The sequence below is a fragment of the Lissotriton vulgaris genome, chromosome 6 (assembly GCF_964263255.1).
Source record: "Lissotriton vulgaris chromosome 6, aLisVul1.2, whole genome shotgun sequence".
In the NCBI taxonomy this organism is placed as follows: domain Eukaryota; kingdom Metazoa; phylum Chordata; class Amphibia; order Caudata; family Salamandridae; genus Lissotriton; species Lissotriton vulgaris.
In genome coordinates, this window is record NC_141694.1 from 1,869,124,305 (window position 1) to 1,869,142,616 (window position 18,312).

Consider the following 18,312-nt stretch of genomic DNA (forward strand, 5'->3'; position numbering starts at 1 on the left):
TTCCATTGGAAGCTATAGAAAGTAAACAGTTTTCATTTACATACTGTTTACCTTCTTGATAGATGATTTTGCAGGCGTTGCAAAAGCAGTGCCAGGGTTGAAAGGGGTCAGTCAATGCTTTGTGGTTGGAGGTCGTGGTACAATAGTCCTATGCTGTCCTGATCATCATTTCAACAGTTCTGACTGCCTCAATATTTTCTGTTACAGAGGAGTTCTGGATACTGATGGAAGATTATTTTCTGCAACAGCAACTAGATCTTATTGTCAGTAGCCTTAAATATTGATTGTAGAAGCATGGGTATTTATTTTGCAGGCAAATCCCTTGAGGCAGTTCCAAAGTTACATACTGTAGTCAAAAATCAATTTTCTCTCTAACCATGGGAGGAAGAGTGAAGAAAACCAGTTTGTCTAGGAGTGTGTATAATGCTGCAGCATGTGATAGGGGCAGTTTTGAAACATCCCTGGCCTGTGTCCAGACAGCCTTTGCCTGCGTCAGCTTTACCTCCTTCTCTGGCTGTGTTATGCTATAAATCCCATACATCGGTGCAGAAGGGTTTCAGAAATTACTGCCTACACCATAATGAAGATTATAGGTGTCATCTTGCTTCTTGTCACCCTCCTTGGGCTCTGCGAGGCTGTTCCAGTGGATAGGGTGGTCACTTCTGAAGGTGAGTGCACAGAGATCAGGCCCTTAGCATCTGACAGCATAATTCCTTTCAGGGGGTCGAGGTTGTGTCTCTTTCTGGAGAATCACTACAGAATAGTATTTTATTGTGTGAGAGACACACTACAGTGACAGTCACGTCTGTATAATATTGATCTGGGAATTTTTTTTGTAATTGTTGAGAAGGGTTTGAGTTGAGAGAGTGGGCATAAATTGCAAGTGGCCATACACTACATTCATTACAGTGTTTTTTCTCAGGGGCGTAAAGTCCCTGTTTTACTGGGGAGGAGTCTTTCTTCCTTAGGTGTTTGTATGTCGACTAGTTGCAAGATCTCAGGGGGGCTCCTTCACATTTTGTAGTGGTGGAACAGTAGCTAATGCTTTAATTCATCCCACAGACATAAGTGTTTTTTTTCATAAAGCATTCAAATGGTGGAGCAATGCATAGAAGTTGTCAGGCAGGGTCTCGTGGCATTCAAGAACTGAGATCACTGGAGCAGGAAATGCAATAGATTCTACTGAAAAATAGCATCAGAGATTGACGGGTCCTTCATGACTTGCTGTTCCACTCAACCATGTCCCTTTGCATTCTGGGAGTTGTAGTCTTCGTTTTATAAAAAGAATAGGCAAGACTATAAGCCCCATAGGTCATTGACTTGGTAAAATTTGCAGGTGTGTGAAAGGAAGTGACACCCCCTGCATAAGTAGGGTTATCAAGTGTTCTATGCCAAAGGAGTCCAAGTAAACCAATCCTGGATTTCCAATTAGAAATCAGTGTTTTCAGATGGTTTAGTCCCACTGAAGTGTACCAAGACTACCACTCCTAGACTGCATTAGGTTGGCAAACACAATGCCAGGACATGGATATTTGGCTTCTGATAGTGCCATGCGTAAGGTACAGTGTCAATGTTCAGGAACTGCCTGATGAGCTTGAAATTAGCAGTTCATCTATAACTCTCAAAAGACTGCAAGACACAGGTTTTAGGAAGTCAGGTCTGCAAGATAGTCTCTCTCTGCTTCAAACAGACCTGGCAAGTGTGACAAATTCCTTCATGAATATTGAGTTAACTAAGGTGGCAATATAGTGCATGAACAAACACTGCATTGTGAAATTATTTGGTCTGCAAGCCATTCGGTTGGGTGGGCTGTTCTGAAAAGAATGTCCCAAAATACTCTAATAATTCAGGTTCTGACACAGTACACAGGAGCATTATTTCTCCACAGAGAATGTGTCGAATGTTATGTGGCATGTATAATGCATCGCCCAATGTGTGTATAATGTCTGTTTAAGAGTTACAGGTCTTCTAGTTTGACAGGCATGTCCACTGATGATGTGTGCTTGGCGTTTATTGGGGGCGTGTCATGTTTCCTGGCGGTGTGTGCTGTTGGATACTGTAGTAGGTGGATACACCCAGTGTACCCTTCTGGATGCTAGTGCATGAACTATAATGGCACAACATGATATCCTGAACACAGTGTTAGCCAACTGTTGCACTCATGTGCTTTGCTGCATGCAATGCGCTCTGTCTAACATGTACATTTTGCAAGTTAAACAAATTGCACCTTCAGAATATGAGGCAGCCAGAGATTGAACTCATATGTTTAATCCTTGACATTGAATCGATAGTTATTGTTGCCCATTCAGTGCTGCCTCTGACACACTGCTAGGGATGAAGGAAGGGGCTATCTCTAAATTTTATACTGTAGTTATTGTTCCATGTCAAGTCACTGTCTCCTCTGATACACTGCTAGGTGTGGAGGAAGGTGATATCTCTAAGTGGGACCCTGCGCTTATTGTTAAATGTCCATCCACTTACCCTCTGATGCTCTGTTAGGTGTGGAGGAAGGCGCTATCTCCGAGTGTGACCCTGTAGTTATTGTTGCATGCTCATTCACGGTCTCCTCTGACGCACAGCAAGGTGTGGAGGAAGGTGCTGTCTCTGAGTGTGACCCTGCGCTTATAGTTGCATGTCCATCCTCACTGTCTCCTCTGACGCACTGCTAGGTTTGGAGGAAGGGGCCATCTCCGAGTGAGACCCTGTAGTTATTGATGCATGCTCATTCACGGTCTCCTCTGATGCACAGTAAGGCGTGGAGGAAGGTGCTGTCTCTGAGTGTGACCCTGCGCTTATAGTTGCATGCCCATCCTCACCGTCTCCTCTGACGCACTGTTAGGTGTGGAGGAAGGTGCTATCTTCGAGTGTGGCCCTGTAGTTATTGTTGCATGTCCATTCACTGTCTCCTCTAATGCATTGCTAGATGTGGAGGAAGGCGCTATCTCCGAGTGTGATCCTGTAGGTATTGTTCCATGTCCATTCACTGTCTCCTCTGACGCATTGCTAGGTGTGGAGGAAGGCGCTATCTCCGAGTGCAAGCTTGTAGTTATTGTTCCATGTCCATTCACTGTCTCCTCTGACGCATTGCTAGGTGTGGAGGAAGGCGCTATCTCCGAGTGCAAGCTTGTAGTTATTGTTCCATGTCCATTCACTGTCTCCTCTGACGCATTGCTAGGTGTGGAGGAAGGTGCTATCTCCGAGTGCAAGCTTGTAGTTATTGTTCCATGCTCATTCACGGTCTCCTCTGACTCATTGTTTAGTTTGGAGGACAGGTGCTACAGTGTCCAGCTTCGTTCACAGCTGACGTTTGATACCTCTGGAGGATACAACACTGACATAGGGCGTTAGAACAGTGATGAAGACCTTGTCTGCCATTCTGAGGCAGCACATACAGAGCATAATATGAGATTATTAAACCGTTCCCGGGCAGAAAGAAGGGACATGCGAAGGTGAATGTTAAGGTGCCCTTAAACGCAAGAGGTGGGGTCAGGAAATATAGTAAAATGAACGTTTATCCAATTTAGTGTTACAAAATTCTAATAGAAAAATGTATTTAAGTGTTTTAAGCCCTTGGTGTTCCAACAATAAGCCAGTCTAAGGGGCCCCAAAGTGAATAAAAATAGATTAGAGCAAAGACTAGGAAGGTTAGATTGTAGTATGAAAGTCCAAAAAATAATGAAAAACATGAAAGAAGCCTGGGAGCGCCAATCTGCGGGCTGAGGGGAGAGAGGAGAGAGGCTGGGGACTGGAGATTGTGGAGTTACGGAGGGCAGCGGTGTACGGAGCTCGCCCCAGGCTGGAAAGGTACCTGTGAACCGGCTCTCACTGGAGTGGTTGTGGAAGCTGTGGGGAGTCGCAGTACTTACAAATAGGGGGGCCACCTTTAATGTGCTTGGTAATCCTGCTTCCCCCACCCCCTCTTGCCCATACATTACTGTGGAGTGGCAGAGGCTGACACGAGTCGACATCTGGTGGTTCTCCAGAGGCAGGTAGTGGCAGGGGCGTTTGTCCCGCAGCCTTCGTGGTGCAGGGGGGGCTCACTCTCTTCAGTAAATGAAGGGGGACCTGGCCCCCCTCAGCTCTTCGGTGAGAGCTGTGAAAGAGGCTTGCTGAAGCAAGCCTCTCTCCCTCTAAAGCAGGTGCAGACTGTCTGCAGCCCGCTCTGAGCCCCTCTCGCTGACTGGAGAGAAACAAAGTATCCACATACATTGTTTCTCTTCAGTCAGAGCGAGCAAGGCCTGGAAAGAGGATAGGGTGGGGGCCCCAAGAGACGGCATTCACCCTGCTCCTCTAAGGCAGCACAGATCCCACCCATACTCTCTACTCTCCATAATCAAAGCCCACCCCACAAGAGAAGAGACAAGGACGGGGTGGGAGCCCCGGAGACTGCATTTCCCAGGGCAATACTCATATGAGAAGGGATGAGGCAGCAAAATGGTGCCCTCAGGTAAGTACACTTGTTAGAACGCACACTACTTTGTGAGAGTGAGTGGGAGAGAGCTCTCCACTCTATCCCACTCACTCTCACAAATAGAGAGAGAGAGAGAGTTTAGAGAGTAGATAGAGAGAGTGGAGAGTGGAGAGAGAGAGAGTGGAGAGAGAGAGTGGAGAGAGAGAGTGGAGAGAGCGTGGAGATAGACGGTGGAGAGAGTGAGAGAGAGTCAGTGGAGAGAGTGGAGAGAGGGTGGAGAGAGAGTAGAGAGAGAGAGAGAGGAGAGAGAGTGGAGAGAGACAGTGGAGAGAGAGAGGGTGTGGAGGGACAGTTGAGAGAGTGAGAGAGAGAGAGTGGGGAGAGATAGAGTGGAGAGAAGAGTGGAGGGAGACAGTGGAGAGAGAGTGGAGAGAGAGTGTAGAGGTTGGAGAGAGAGAGTGGAGAGAGAGAGACAGTGGAGAGAGAGTGGAGAGAGAGCGGAGAGAGTGGAGAGAGAGTGAGATAGTATAGATAGAGTGGACAGAGTAGAGAGATAGAGTGGTGAGAGAGAGAAAGAGAGAGAGAGAGAGAGGAGAGAGAGTGGAGATTGAGTAGAGAGAAAGAGAGAGAGAGTGGAGAGAGACTGCCTGACTGACTCAGAGACTGAATACTGACTGACTGAGAGAGAGACTGAGCGAAAGAGAGACTGACTGAGAGAGAGAGAGAGAGAGAGAGAGTGAGGCAGACTGACAGAGAGAGAGACTGACTGACTGACAGAGACTGGCTGACTTCCTGAGGTAGAGAGAGACTGACAGAGAGAGACTAACTGACTGACTGAGAAAGAGAAACTGATTGACTGCGAGAAAGACTGACTGACTGAGAGAGACTGACCGAGAGAGAGACTGCGCGAGAGAGAGAGAGAGACTGACTGAGAGAGAGAGAGACTGACTGACTGAAAGAGGCTGACTGACTGAGAGAGAGAGAGAGAGACTGACTGACTGAAGTAGAGAGAGAATGACTGACAGAGAGACTTTCAGACAGACAGAGAGAGAGAGACTGAGAGACTGACAGAGACAGAGATTGATCGACAGAGAGAGAGACTGACTGACAAAGAGAGACTGACTGAGGGAGAGACTGACTGACAGAGAGAGAGAGAAAGAGGCAAACTGACAGAGAGGGCGACTGACAGAGAGAGTCACTGACTGAGAGAGAGAGAGACTGACGGAGAGAGACTGGCTGACTGCGAGAGAGAGAGAGAATGGCTGACTGAAAGAAAGTGATAGAGGGAGAGAGAGAGAGAGACTGTCTGGAAGACTGACTGAGAGAGCGACTGACAGAGAGAGACTGACAGAGAGAGACAGAGAGAGACTGACAGAGAGAGGGACTGACAGAGAGAGAGAGTGAACTGACTGAGAGAGAGAGAGACTGACTGAGAGAGAGACTGAGACACTAACAGAGAGAGAGAGAGAGAGGCTGACTAACAGAGAGAGAGACTGACAGAGAGAGACTGACTTAGAGAGAGAGAGAGTGGAGAGAGAGACAGTAGAGAGAGAGTGGAGAGAGAGTAGAAAGAGAGAGTGGCGAGAGAGTGGAGAAAGACAGTGGAGAGAGAGTGGAGTGAGACAGTGGAGAGAGAGAGAATGGAGAGAGAGTGAGAGAGACAGTGGGGAGAGAGAGTGCAGAGAGAGTAGAGAGAGAGAGACAAGAGAGAGAGGAAGAGAGAGTGGAGGGAGTGGAGAGAGAGTGGGGAGACAGTGGAGAGAGAGTGGAGAGAGAGTGGCGAGAGAGAGAGAGGGTGGAGAGAGAGTGAGAGAGTGGAGAGTGAGAGAGTGGAGAGTGAGAGAGTGGAGCGTGAGAGAGTGGAGAGTGAGAGAGGAGAGAGACAGTGGAGAGAGAGACAGAGGAGAGAGCGTAGAGAGAGAAACAGAAGAAAGAGGGTGGAGAGAGTGGAGAGAGAGTGGAGGGAGACAGTGGAGAGAGAGTGGAGAGAGAGAGAGAGAGTAGAGAGAGGGTGGAGAGAGAGTGGAGAGAGAGTGAGAGAGTGGAGAGAGAGTAGATAGAGAGAAAGTGGAGAGACATACAGTGGAGAGACAGTGGAGAGAGAGTGGAGAAAGAGACAGTGGAGATAGAGTGGACAGAGTTGAGAGAGAGAATGGTGAGAGAGAGAGAGTGGAGAGAGAGTAGAGACTGACTGACTGACTCAGAGACTGAATACTGACTGACCGAGAGACTGACTGACAGAGAAAGAGAGAGACTGAGAGAGAGAGGCAGAGACTGACTGACTGAGAGAGAGAGACTGATTGACTACGAGAGAGACTGCCTGACTGCGAGAAACTGACTGAGAGAGAGAGAGACTGACTGAGAGAGACTTACTGAGAGAGAGAGAGAGAGAGGCTGACTGACTGACTGACAGAGACTGACAGACAGAGAGAGAGACTGACTAGGAGAGCGAGAGACTGACTGACAGAGAGAGAAACTAAGAGAGAGAGAGACTGAGAGACTGACTGGCTGAGAGAGAGAGACTGACAGAGAGAGAGAGAGAGAGACAGAGTGAGAGAGAGAGACTGCCTGAGAGAGAGACAGACTGACAGAGACTGAAAGAGAGAGAGACTGAGAGACTGACAAAGAAAGAGAGACTGACCAACAGAGAGAGAGAGACTGACTGACTGACAGAGAGAGACTGACAGAGAGAGCGACTCACAGAGAGAGACTGACTGACAGAGAGAGAGACTGACAGAGAGAGTCACTGTCTGAGGGAGAGAGAGACTGACTGAGATAGACTAGCTGACTGCGAGAGAGAGAGAATGACTGACTGAGAGAGACTGACAGAGGGAGAGAGAGACTGTCTGGAAGACTGACTGACTGGGGAGAGACTGAGAGAGAGAGACTGAGAGAGAGAGACTGAGAGAGAGAGACTGAGAGAGACTGACAGCGAGAGGGACTGCCAGGGAGAGAGACTGACTGAGAGAGAGAGACTGAGAGAGAGACTGGCAGCGAGAGAGACTGACAGAAAGAGAGACTGGCTGACTAAGAGAGAGAGACTGACTGACTGAGAGAGACTGATTGAGAGAGAGAGACTGACTGAGAGAGAGACTGACTGAGAGGGAGAGACTGACTGACAGAGAGAGAGAGACTGAGACTCTGACAGAGAGAGAGAGAATGACTGACAGAGAGAGAGACTGACTGACAGAGAGAGAGAATAAGAGAGATAGAGACTGACTGACTGGCAGAGAGAGAGTTAGAGACTGACTGAGAGAGAGAGACTGACTGACTGACAGAGATACTGACTGAGAGAGAGAGAGAGACTAAGAGAGAGAGGGGGACTGACAGAGAGAGTGAGACTGACTGACACAGAGAGAGAGACTGACAGGGAGATTCTGACTGATAGAGAGAGAGAATAAGAGAGAGAGAGACTGACAGAAGGAGTCTGAGTAACAGAGAGAAAGAGGGAGAGATAGACTGACAGGGAGAGAGAGAGAATGGCTGACAGAGAGAGAGACTGACTGACTGAGAGAAACTGACAGAGAGAGAGAGACTGTCTGAGAGATTGACTGACAGAAAGGGAGAGACTGACTGACAGAAAGAGAGAGACTGACTGAGAGATTGACTGACTGAGAGAGACTGACAGAAAGAGAGAGATAGAGAGACTGACAGAGAGACTGACAGGCAGAGGCACCGACAGAGAGAGAGAGAGACTGACTAACTGACTGACAGACTGACTGACTGAGAGGGCCTGACTGATTGAGAGAGACTGAATGACAGAGATGGATAGACTGACTTACTGAGAGAGAGAGACTGACTGAGAGAGAGACTGTGATGGAATTGGGGTCACAGTGTGCATGAAGCTATGCAATATGTAAATAACAAGGACCCCCTGAACAGTAATTCGTTCAATACCTAGGACAGGGAAAAATATATGTGCACAAATTCCTAGGTAATTGATGATGGAAACCAGTGAAGAGAGGGGAAGCAGCAAAGGCAAACATTTAAAAAAACATATCCACTTTAATAATCATATTTAAAAACAACCTTTTCGTTATGTGGAAAAACATAACATATCAATACATAAATAAAACAATGTTAAAAACACCAATTTTATCAGAGAAATCAGAATTAGGCAATTGATCTTTATAATTAGTCAATAGGTGGCAATAAAAGTCATGCAATGCCTCTTGAGATTGCTATTGTCTTCTAACACAAATGTATTATCAAAATGTGCTCTTTGTAGTTACATCTGCTTTTGAAATACTGTATTGTCGCATTGTTTAATGTTTTAAAACAGAAATGAGAAGGAGCAGTGGATGCACTTTTGTCAAAACTGAACGATGAGTGGGCCCGATATTGAATATCATGACAAGAGTCTGAATCAGGAAACCCACCTAAAATTGGACAAACTTCCCTGGCCTACTGATGGCAGGAACCCTGTAATGAATGGACCACCACCTATGATAGCCTGCTGGCAGACTAAGCCTAACCTTTAACTCCACAATCCAGTGTTACTTATAACAGCTGGATTGGTGACAGTGGTGTAACAATCACCCCGCATCCCCTGCAGTATGGCGGGGCGCTGGCCTGAGACCTCTAAACTGGCACGGAGGATGGGAGGGGGGCCCCCTCCATGTAGTTTGCAGGGGGGCCCCCTCAAGTTTCGTTACGCCACTTTATGCGGATGCTATCCTCCGATATGTCACCCACCTCAATACCGCCTCTATTCACTCTCTTAGGCCGATATGGCTCCCCCTCGGGATACAAGATAAATTGGCATAAGTCTGTCCTGTACAGCCCCAGGGGAGAGAGTATGGGACCTACCTTCCTGGTCGCACTTCGGGTAACGGAGGAGGGGTTTACATACCTGGGGTATTTGTAACGAAAGACCGCTCAATCTCGTACCAGAGGAACATTGAGCGGGTCGTTGCAAATTTAGCTGGTGATGCTGCCAGATGGAAGACCCCCTTACGATTCTAGGTCAGGCGGCAATGTTCAAAATGATAACCTTGCAGAGGTTCTTGTACATGCTCCAAAATTAGTTTTTTCCCTTCCCCCACAGGTTTCCAAAGTGATCAATGGAGATCTCCGGGCATTGCTTTGGCTGGGGAAGTAGCCCAGGATAGTCCTCGAGACTCTACAGAGGAATCAGTATAACGGGGGATCTCCTTGCCAAACATTGAGGCATATTACTGGGTGGAACATTTATCGCCAATAAATGATTGGCTTCACTCCCAAGCGGATCACCCAACTTATAGACTGGAGAGGGGGAAAATTATGCACCGAACGTATTTGCACTACTTATATGGAGGTAGGGAAAAAGAAAGGCTACTCTCGGCAACCCGTGTGACTATGGAGTTGTGGGAGAGGGCAACCCGGAGAATTGGATGGGTTCATAAACCGACAAAACAAACCCCGATATGGCACTGTACATGGCTCAAGGAACTGCATAAATTAAAAGGGTTCAAGCGATGGGATGACATAGGTATCTCTGTTTTGGAAGACCTGCTAAAAGGCGGAGTCTTGAAGTCCTTCCAGGCATTACGAGTGGAGTACGGACTTCATAATACGCAATATTTGAAGTATGCGCAGGTGCGCCATGCATGGAAAGCTGATAGGGGCGCTCTCGAGTTCGCTACCGGAGTATGCACTGTTGGGGGGCCGACTCCTACAGGAGCACGTCCCGACTAAGCTAGTTTCCGTGACCTACAGGACTTTGATTACCAGACGGTTTGGGGAAACTGAAACCGAAAGAGACATGGGCAATGGACCTAAGGGTAATGGAGACACTTGACTGGGAGACCGCCCTGATGCACCCCAGGGAAGTCGCGATAAAGTCCCGGCTTCTACTTATACAATTTAAAATCCTCCATTAAGTTTATTACGATAGGCACCGATTACACCGGATGGGGTGGGCGGCTGACTCTGCCTGTCTCAGATGTAGGCGAGGGGAGGGAAACTTTTACCATACCATCTTGGACTGTTGTGTTATCCAGGGCTACTGGACAGAGATACTAAGGGAACTAAGCGACATATTGGAAACAACCCTCCCGATGGAGCCTAGATTGGTTCTACTGGGCATAGCCAACGAGGTAGACCTGACTCGTCCACTTTTGATTTTGCTCTCGCTGGCTTTGGTGGCTTTGGTGGTGATGTGGGATGTGGCTCGGGCTTGGGGCGCGCCTGCAGCCCCACAAATAAAGGAGTGGAGAAGAGGTATGGACATATGCATGGCAGCGGAGAGGGTCACATACAAAGACAGAGGCTGCCCCAAGAAGTGTGGGGGAAATGGAGATGATACCATGGCCTAGACAGGGAACTAGGATAGAGAAAGGGTGGATCTACATGATGTCCCGACGTAAGGTGTGGAAGTTATGGACATCTAAGTGCTATGCAGACGTAGTTGGCAAGGCGCTGTTTCCACGAGTATTGTTTTGCTAAGGAGCATTCAGGGGAAGGAGGGTGGAGGGTGGTGCGGGGATAGGGTATGGTGGAAGGCCTTATGTGACATGTTTGATATGTTCTGTATGTGTTAAAAATGCAAATAAAAATAATTTTAAAAAAGAAAAAAAGAATTTACTGTCATGTTTTTCAACAGCTCTGAAGAAGTTTCTTTGTTTGTGGGATGCCACTTTTTAGCTGTGGTTGTTGCTTTACATGAAACAAGAAAATAAAGATTACTTCTTTAAAAATGCGACTACCTGATCTCTGCTGTTTTGTCTTGTAAGATACAACAACGTTTTTCCTTTTTCTTATGTTTTGGTATGAACTTACGAGCTCATATTATTTTCTATTTGTGACTCAAGGAGTGCTTCCTCCACTAATAAGTAACATTTTTGCTTGTGTGGGTATTTTTTAAGATGGTTGGCCCAGGAAGTGAGGACCCTTTAGATTTTTGGAAACTATACATAGTGGGGAATATATACCACAACCATTCTTGCTTCTTCTTGTACACCCTTTCTCAGCTACCATGCAAATGCATCTCCTGACATACTACTGGTTGGGGTATGATGTCTAGGGGTGAGCGTGTCAGTAAACTCTACTCCACAGGCGGTTGACGGAGTATTAACCGAATTCCATATTCCAAGTGGAGTGTGGGGTGGCAAAGTTGGCAAACTTGGCTCGAACAGTAAAGTTTACCACCCACCACTAGTTTCTTCCTTTATTCTACTCACTTTTTAGCTTTATTTAGCCTCTTTCTGCTCGTTGCTGACCTTTATTTTTCCTCTTTTTGCTTGTCTCAGACATGTATATTGCCTCTTTCTGCTCATTTCTGACCTTTATCTTGTCTCTTTCAGCTGGTTTTTGACCTTTATTTTGCCTCGTTCTGCTTGTTTCTGACCTTTATTTTTTTCTCTTTCTTGTCGTTTCTGTTCTCTATTTTAGCTCCTGTCTCTTTGTGCTTGTTCCTGACCTCTATTCTTCCTCTTTCTGCTAATTTCTCACCTTTCATTTTGCCTCTTTCTGCACATTGATGACCTTCATTGTGCCTCTTTCTATTAATTTCTTACCTCTATTTTTCCTCTTTCTGCTCATTTCTCCCCTTTATTTAACCAATTTCTGCTTATTTCACACCTTTATTTTGTCTCTTTCTACTCAGTGCTGACGTCTATTCTGATTCTTTCTGTCCCTTTCTGACCTTTAATTAGCCTCTTTCTGCTTATTTCTCACCTCCATTCTGCCTCTTTTTGCTAGTTTCTCACCTTTATTTTACCTCTTTCTGCTCTTTCCTGACCTTTATTCTGCCTCTTTCTTGCCATTTACCCCACTGACTGAGAAGAGAGCATCAAGGCCCCGTTTTTCCCACCAAGCTTCCTCCCTCCTTTGGGAGCCAGCATTGCTCTCACACACAGGGAGCTCTGTCAGCAATCCTTTAGTCAGTTTCCCTGGCCATTTGACAACAGGCAGGGAGTTTCATGAAACCTTCCGCTTCCAACAAGCGGGAGCACTTATCAGCTCTCGCTTCCTGAAAGCTCCCAGCAAGTCAGAGCAAACTTGCTATATCCCGGGGGTAGGCACCCCGGGACATAGCAAGAGCTGGCCCTGGGAGATGTTGTTTCCATAGGATATTAATGGCTCCAGGAGATCTGCATGGGCTGCCCCGAGTTGATTGTTCTGGATAGTTCCTGGTATGTGACCCCCGGTCGGATCCAGATAAGGTTTCCTTGTGCATAGGCTGAGTATGTTGCGGCACAGAATATCCTGCACCAGTGCATGCTACCAGGTGGGTTTCCTGTGGCAGTGCAATATGCATGTTCAGTCGCTTTATGTATACATGAATTGAGTATAGCTTGCGTGCCGTGTGCATGCCTTGCATGTTTAGTGTGAGGATGGTGAGGTTTCCCTTATGTGCCATACGCTATTGGGGGAGTCTGGGGAGGAGTATGGTCAGGCCCGGCACCAAATCTTAACCCACCTCCTTTCCTTAGGCTGCCCTTGCTTTCCTGGTTCAGCTGTGGCCCCTTAAGAATACAGTGTGGCGACGTGGGACATCATGAGGGGAGACAACAGGGGTGGGGAAAAATCCCAATACTGGGGACGTATAGCAACAAGCGATACCTCCAAACTTGCTCTTGTGTAAAAAGAGGACTTAAACATAGTGTGGGGTTGGCGGTGCATATCAGTGAGGTGGCTCTCCTTAGAGGCATTTGCAGGATCGTTTCAGCCTAGCTGGCCTGATGAAGGAAGATTTAGTCGCTGTTCCAGCAGCTCGATTAATCATATACCTCAAGTTAAATTATAAAGCGACTTTAAGGGGTACCCTGCTTCCATAGACTACTGATGCCCATTCATATCAGGGTGTCAGCAGTCGGTGGTGTGACCAGTGATGGGGTCGCTGAGTCCACCCTTGAGATCTAGCCTTCAATGCGGCTTCCTCCCCTGACGAGAAGATGTGCAGGCCTCTTTCCAGGTCCGATGTGGGGAAGGAGGGTCTGAGCTCTGCTGCGGCTTGTATGTCTTTTCGTCTGTCCTTTATACGTTGTTCTAGATCAGGTGAGCCCATGGAATGAGTGTGCATGTCGGAGTCTTTTCTTCTGTTTTGTTCAGTACCTGCTGATGGGTTGTGTCTTTCGGAGCCTTGCAAACTTGTGGTGTTTCTAGCAGTGTTGGTCTGCCCAGTCTTGGGCTTCTTCTGCGTCCATAAAAAATGTGGTAAAACCTTCGTGCATGATTTTGAGATTGGCTGGAAACAGCAGGGAGTATTGTATTCCTTTCTGCCAGAGACGATGTTTTACCTCGAGAAACGAGGACCATTGGCGTTGCACTGCTCAGGAGTAGTCAGGGAAGAACATTAACTGTTTGTTTTCGATGTGGATGGGGCCATGCTGTCTGGCTGCTGTAAGTACCGCATCGGTCAAGGCGGGGCACTTGGCGGGGGTCTACACCCCGGCACCTTGTGGGCCCTTTCAATGGAGAAGAATGCTGTGTGCTCAATATCTGGGTGAATGATTTTGTCCATGTCTCCATGTACGCAATGGGGTCGGTGCCTTCAATTCCCCTCACTACATATGGCGCCACATCTCCTGCCCAGTCCGCGGCCGGATGACCTCAGCATCTTGATGCTGCTGCTGGGGCCCCTCTCTTCGGCTGCTGCCATACGCGCTGGACTATGGGCGATAGTCAGTAGCGCTTGCCAGCTGCCATCTTGGGGGTCAGGCATGCCTGGCCGCAGTACTCACAGCGCTTCTCCGGTCATTCCGATTCATCCACAGGTCTCTGCTGTTCAGCGGGGCAATGGCGGAAGGTCTTCGTTGCTCGGTGTACTGCCTCCCGGCGTATGTCCGGTTCTCAACTGCCTCAGTTGTTTTCTGATGTGGGGGGAGGGGACGGAGCGATAGGTCGGTTCTGGTTTGTGCCTGTCCTGTTTTTGACTGCCTTTTCTGGGCTTTCAACGGCTTCACCAGAGTATTTGTTCCGTCACTGCTCACCCCGGTCACAGCTGTGGGGTCCGACATTGGGTCACGGAGCTCTCCCAGTCAAGTGTGAGCTCCGGGCTCTGGCGGTCACCATCTTCTCTATGGGCCGCAACCTCTTGAGACTCGTTTTTGCTGAATAACATGGAGTTTTTTTAATGGGGAGCCCTGTGTCAGGCTCCTGCGGTGTTCCAACACCTGTGAGTTCATTTTTGGCCACCTAGTTGTAGTCGTATGGCAAAATTTGTGCCTGATATTGGAGCCTCAGCTTGGCCATGCCCCTGGAAAATATCCAATATATACAGTCATACCCCTTGGGGTTGGCGTGTGAATTTCACAACAGAGCATATCACAATATGGAACTATAAGAAGCTATGACACTCCCAGGCCTTAAGATGCCAAAAGGTGGTCGGGCAGGGGACGTGCCAGGGGTGTCAAGAGCGAGGTCTGAGGGGGCAGTGATAGCTATCCTTGGCTCTCCCAGTGGCCCCCTAAACAACAGAGGAGGCGTTGAATGACCGGGAGCTGTATTCCCTCTCCCTGGTTTATTGGGTGCTCATGGTGATTGGATCTACGGAGCAAAAGCAAGTAGATGAAAGACGGAGCACTGAAACTTTTCAGATATTCATCGCATCACAGATCTGGGTGGAATCCATCATGATTCTTTAGCTCACTTTGCTACCCCGTTCAGACACAGCTATAGGCAAATCAATGTTGGTCCTTTGCCTCATGGGAAAAGTCCAGCCTAAACTGCCAAGCCATGTCTTCCCTGGACCGGAAACAAGCATCCTGGGACTGGTTTCGGGGTAATACCTCTCTTTAGCCAAGCTAGTTTGAATCCAGTGGCAAAGTGAGTAAGGTACTCATGTCTGGGCTTCTACCCTGCCATCTTAGGGCAAACAAGGCAAATACAAGGAGATGATGGATGGAGCACTGAAACTTTTCAGACACTCTCCCCCAGTCACAGATCTGGGTTGAATCCATCATCATTCTTTAGCTTACTTCATCACCCCAGTTCAGACACAGCTATATGCAAATCAGTCTTGTTCCTGACCTCTATTCTTCCTCTTTCTGCTAATTTCTCACCTTTCATTTTGCCTCTTTCTGCACATTGATGACCTTCATTGTGCCTCTTTCTATTAAATTCTTATCCTAATTTTTCTTTCTGCTCATTTCTCCCCTTTATTTAACCACTTTCTGCTTTTTTCACACCTTTTTTTTGTCTCTTTCTACTCAGTGCTGACGTCTATTCTGATTCTTTCTGTCCCTTTCTGACCTTTAATTAGCCTCGATCTGCGTGTTTCTCACCTCTATTCTGCCTCTTTTTGCTAGTTTCTCACCTTTATTTTACCTCTTTCTGCTCTTTCCTGACCTTATTCTGCCTCCTTCTTGCCATTTACCCCCCTGACTGAGGAGAGAGCATCAAGGCCCCCATTTTCCCAGCGAGCTTCCTCCTTCCTTTGGGAGCCAGCATTGCTCTCACACACAGGGAGCTCTTTCAGCAATCATTTAGTCAGTTTCCCTGGCCTTTTGACAACAGGCAGGGAATCACAAGCGGGAGCATTTATCAGCTCTCGCTTCCTGAAAGCTCCCAGCAAGTCAGAGCAAACTTGCTATATCCCGGGGGTAGGCACCCCGGGACATAGCAGGAGCTGTCCCTGGGAGATGTTGTTCTCATAGGATATTAATGGCTCCAGGAGATATGCATGGGCTGCCTGGAGTTGATTGTTCTGGATAGTTCTTGGTATGTGACCCCCGGTCGGATCCAGATAAGGTTTCCTTGTGCGTAGGCTGAGTATGTTGCGGCACAGAATATCCTGCGCCAGTGCATGCTACCAGGTGGGTTTCCTGTGGCAGTGCAATATGCATGTTCAGTCGCTTTATTTATACATGAATTGAGTATCGCTTGCGTGCCGTGTGCATGCCTTGCATGTTTAGTGTGTGGATGGTGAGGTTTCCCTTATGTGCCATTAGGTATTGGGGAAGTCTGGGGAGTAGTATGGTCAGGCCCGGCGCCAAATCCTAACCCACCTCCTTTCCTTAGGCTGCCCTTGCTTTCCTGGTTCAGCTGTGGCCCCTTAAGGATGTACATGTAAGGATACAGTGTTGCGACGTGGGACATCATGAGGGGAGACAACAGGGGTGGGGAAAAATCCCAATACTGGGGACGTATAGCAACAAGCGATACCTCCAAACTTGCTCTTGTGTAAAAAGAGGACTTAAACATATTGTGGTGTTGGCGGTGCATATCAGTGAGGTGGCTCTCCGTAGAGGCATTTGCAGGATCGTTTCAGCCTAGCTGGCCTGATGAAGGAAGATTTAGTCGCTGTGCCAGCAGCTCGATTAATCATATACCTCGAGTTAAATTATAAAGCGACTTTAAGGGGTACCCTGCTTTCATAGACCATGAATGCCCATTCATATCAGGGTGTCAGCAGTCTGTGGTGTGACCAGTGGTGGGGTCACTGAGTCCACCCTTGAGATCTAGCCTTCACTGCTGCTTCCTCCCCTGACGAGATGATGTGCAGGCCTCTTTCCAGGTCCGATGTGGGGAAGGAGGGTCTGAGCTCTGCTGCAGCTTGTATGTCTTTTCGTCTGTCCTTTATACTCTGTTCTAGGTCAGGTAAGCCCATGGAATGAGTGTGCATGTCAGAGTCTTTTCTTCTGTTTTGTTCAGTACCTGATGATGGGTTGTGTCTTTGGGAGCCTTGCAAACTTGGGGTGTTTCTAGCAGTGTTGCTCTGCCCATTCTTGGGCTTCTTCTGTGTCCATAAAAAATGTGGTAAAACCTTTGTGCATGATTTTGAGATGGGCTGGAAACAGCAGGGAGTATTGTATGCCTTTCTGCCAGAGATGAAGTTTTACCTCGAGAAACGAGGACCATTGGCGTTGCACTGCTCAGGAGTAGTCCTGGAAGAACATTAACTGTTTGTTTTCGATGTGGATGGGGCCATGCTGTCTGGCTGCTCTAAGTAACGCATCGGTCACGGCGGGGCACTTGGCGGGGGTCTACACCCCGGCACCTTGTTGGCCCTTTCAATGGAGAAGAATGCTGTGTGTTCAATAACCGGGTGAATGATTTTGTCCATGTCTCCATGTACTCAATGGGGTCGGTGCCTTCAATTCCCCCCACTACATATGGCGCCACATGTCCTGCCCAGTCCGCCGCAGGATGACCTCAGCATCTTGATGCTGCTGCTGGGGCCACTCTCTTCGGCTGCTGCCATACGCGCTGGGCTATGGGCGATAGTCAGTAGCGCTTGCCAGCTGCCATCTTGGGGGTCAGGCATGCCTGGCCGCAGTACTCACAGCGCTTCTCCGGTCAATCCGATTCATCCACAGGTCTCTGCTGTTCAGCGGGGCAATGGCGGAAGGTCTTCGCGTCTCGGTGTGCTGCCTCCCGATCGTATGTCCGGTTCTCGACTGCCTCAGTTGTTTTCTGATGTGGGGGGAGGGGACGGAGCGATAGGTCGGTTCTGGTTTGTGCCTGTCCTGTTCTTGACTGCCTTTTCTGGGCTTTCAACGGCTTCACCGGAGTATTTGTTCCGTCACTGCTCACCCCGGTCACAGCTGTGGGGTCCGACATTGGGTCACGGAGGTCTCCCGGTCAAGTGTGAGCTCCCGGCTCTGGCGGTCACCATCTTCTCTATGGGCCGCAACCTCTTGGGACTCGTTTTTGCTGAATAACATTTTTTGGAATGGGGAACCCTGTGTCAGGCTTCTGCGGTGTTCCGACACCTGTGGGTTCATTTTTGGCCACCTAGTTGTGGTCGTATGGCGAAATTTGTGCCTGATATAGGAGCCTCAGCTTGGCCATGCCCCCGGAAAATATCCAATATATACAGTCATACCCCTTGGGGTTGGCGTGTGAATTTCACAACAGAGCATATCACAATATGGAACTATAAGAAGCTATGACACTCCCGGGCCTTGAGATGCCAAAAGGTGGTCGGGCAGGGGACGTGCCAGGGCTGTCAAGAACGAGGTCTGAGGGGGCAGTGA

At 48.2% G+C, this 18,312-nt stretch overlaps 1 protein-coding gene across 2 annotated transcripts in view; it reads left to right on the forward strand.

Annotated features, from left to right (window-relative positions):
- The first annotated feature begins 513 nt into the window (after nucleotides 1–513).
- The window catches only part of LOC147709700 (WAP four-disulfide core domain protein 12-like), a 101,573-nt gene continuing 83,774 nt past the window's right edge, over nucleotides 514–18,312 (forward strand). For both annotated transcript variants that reach the window (XM_086925538.1, XM_086925539.1), the window contains exon 1: nucleotides 514–668. In XM_086925538.1, coding sequence (XP_086781664.1) covers nucleotides 581–668 — 88 coding nt within the window. In that variant the 5' untranslated portion in view covers nucleotides 514–580. The remainder of the gene's footprint in view (nucleotides 669–18,312) is intronic.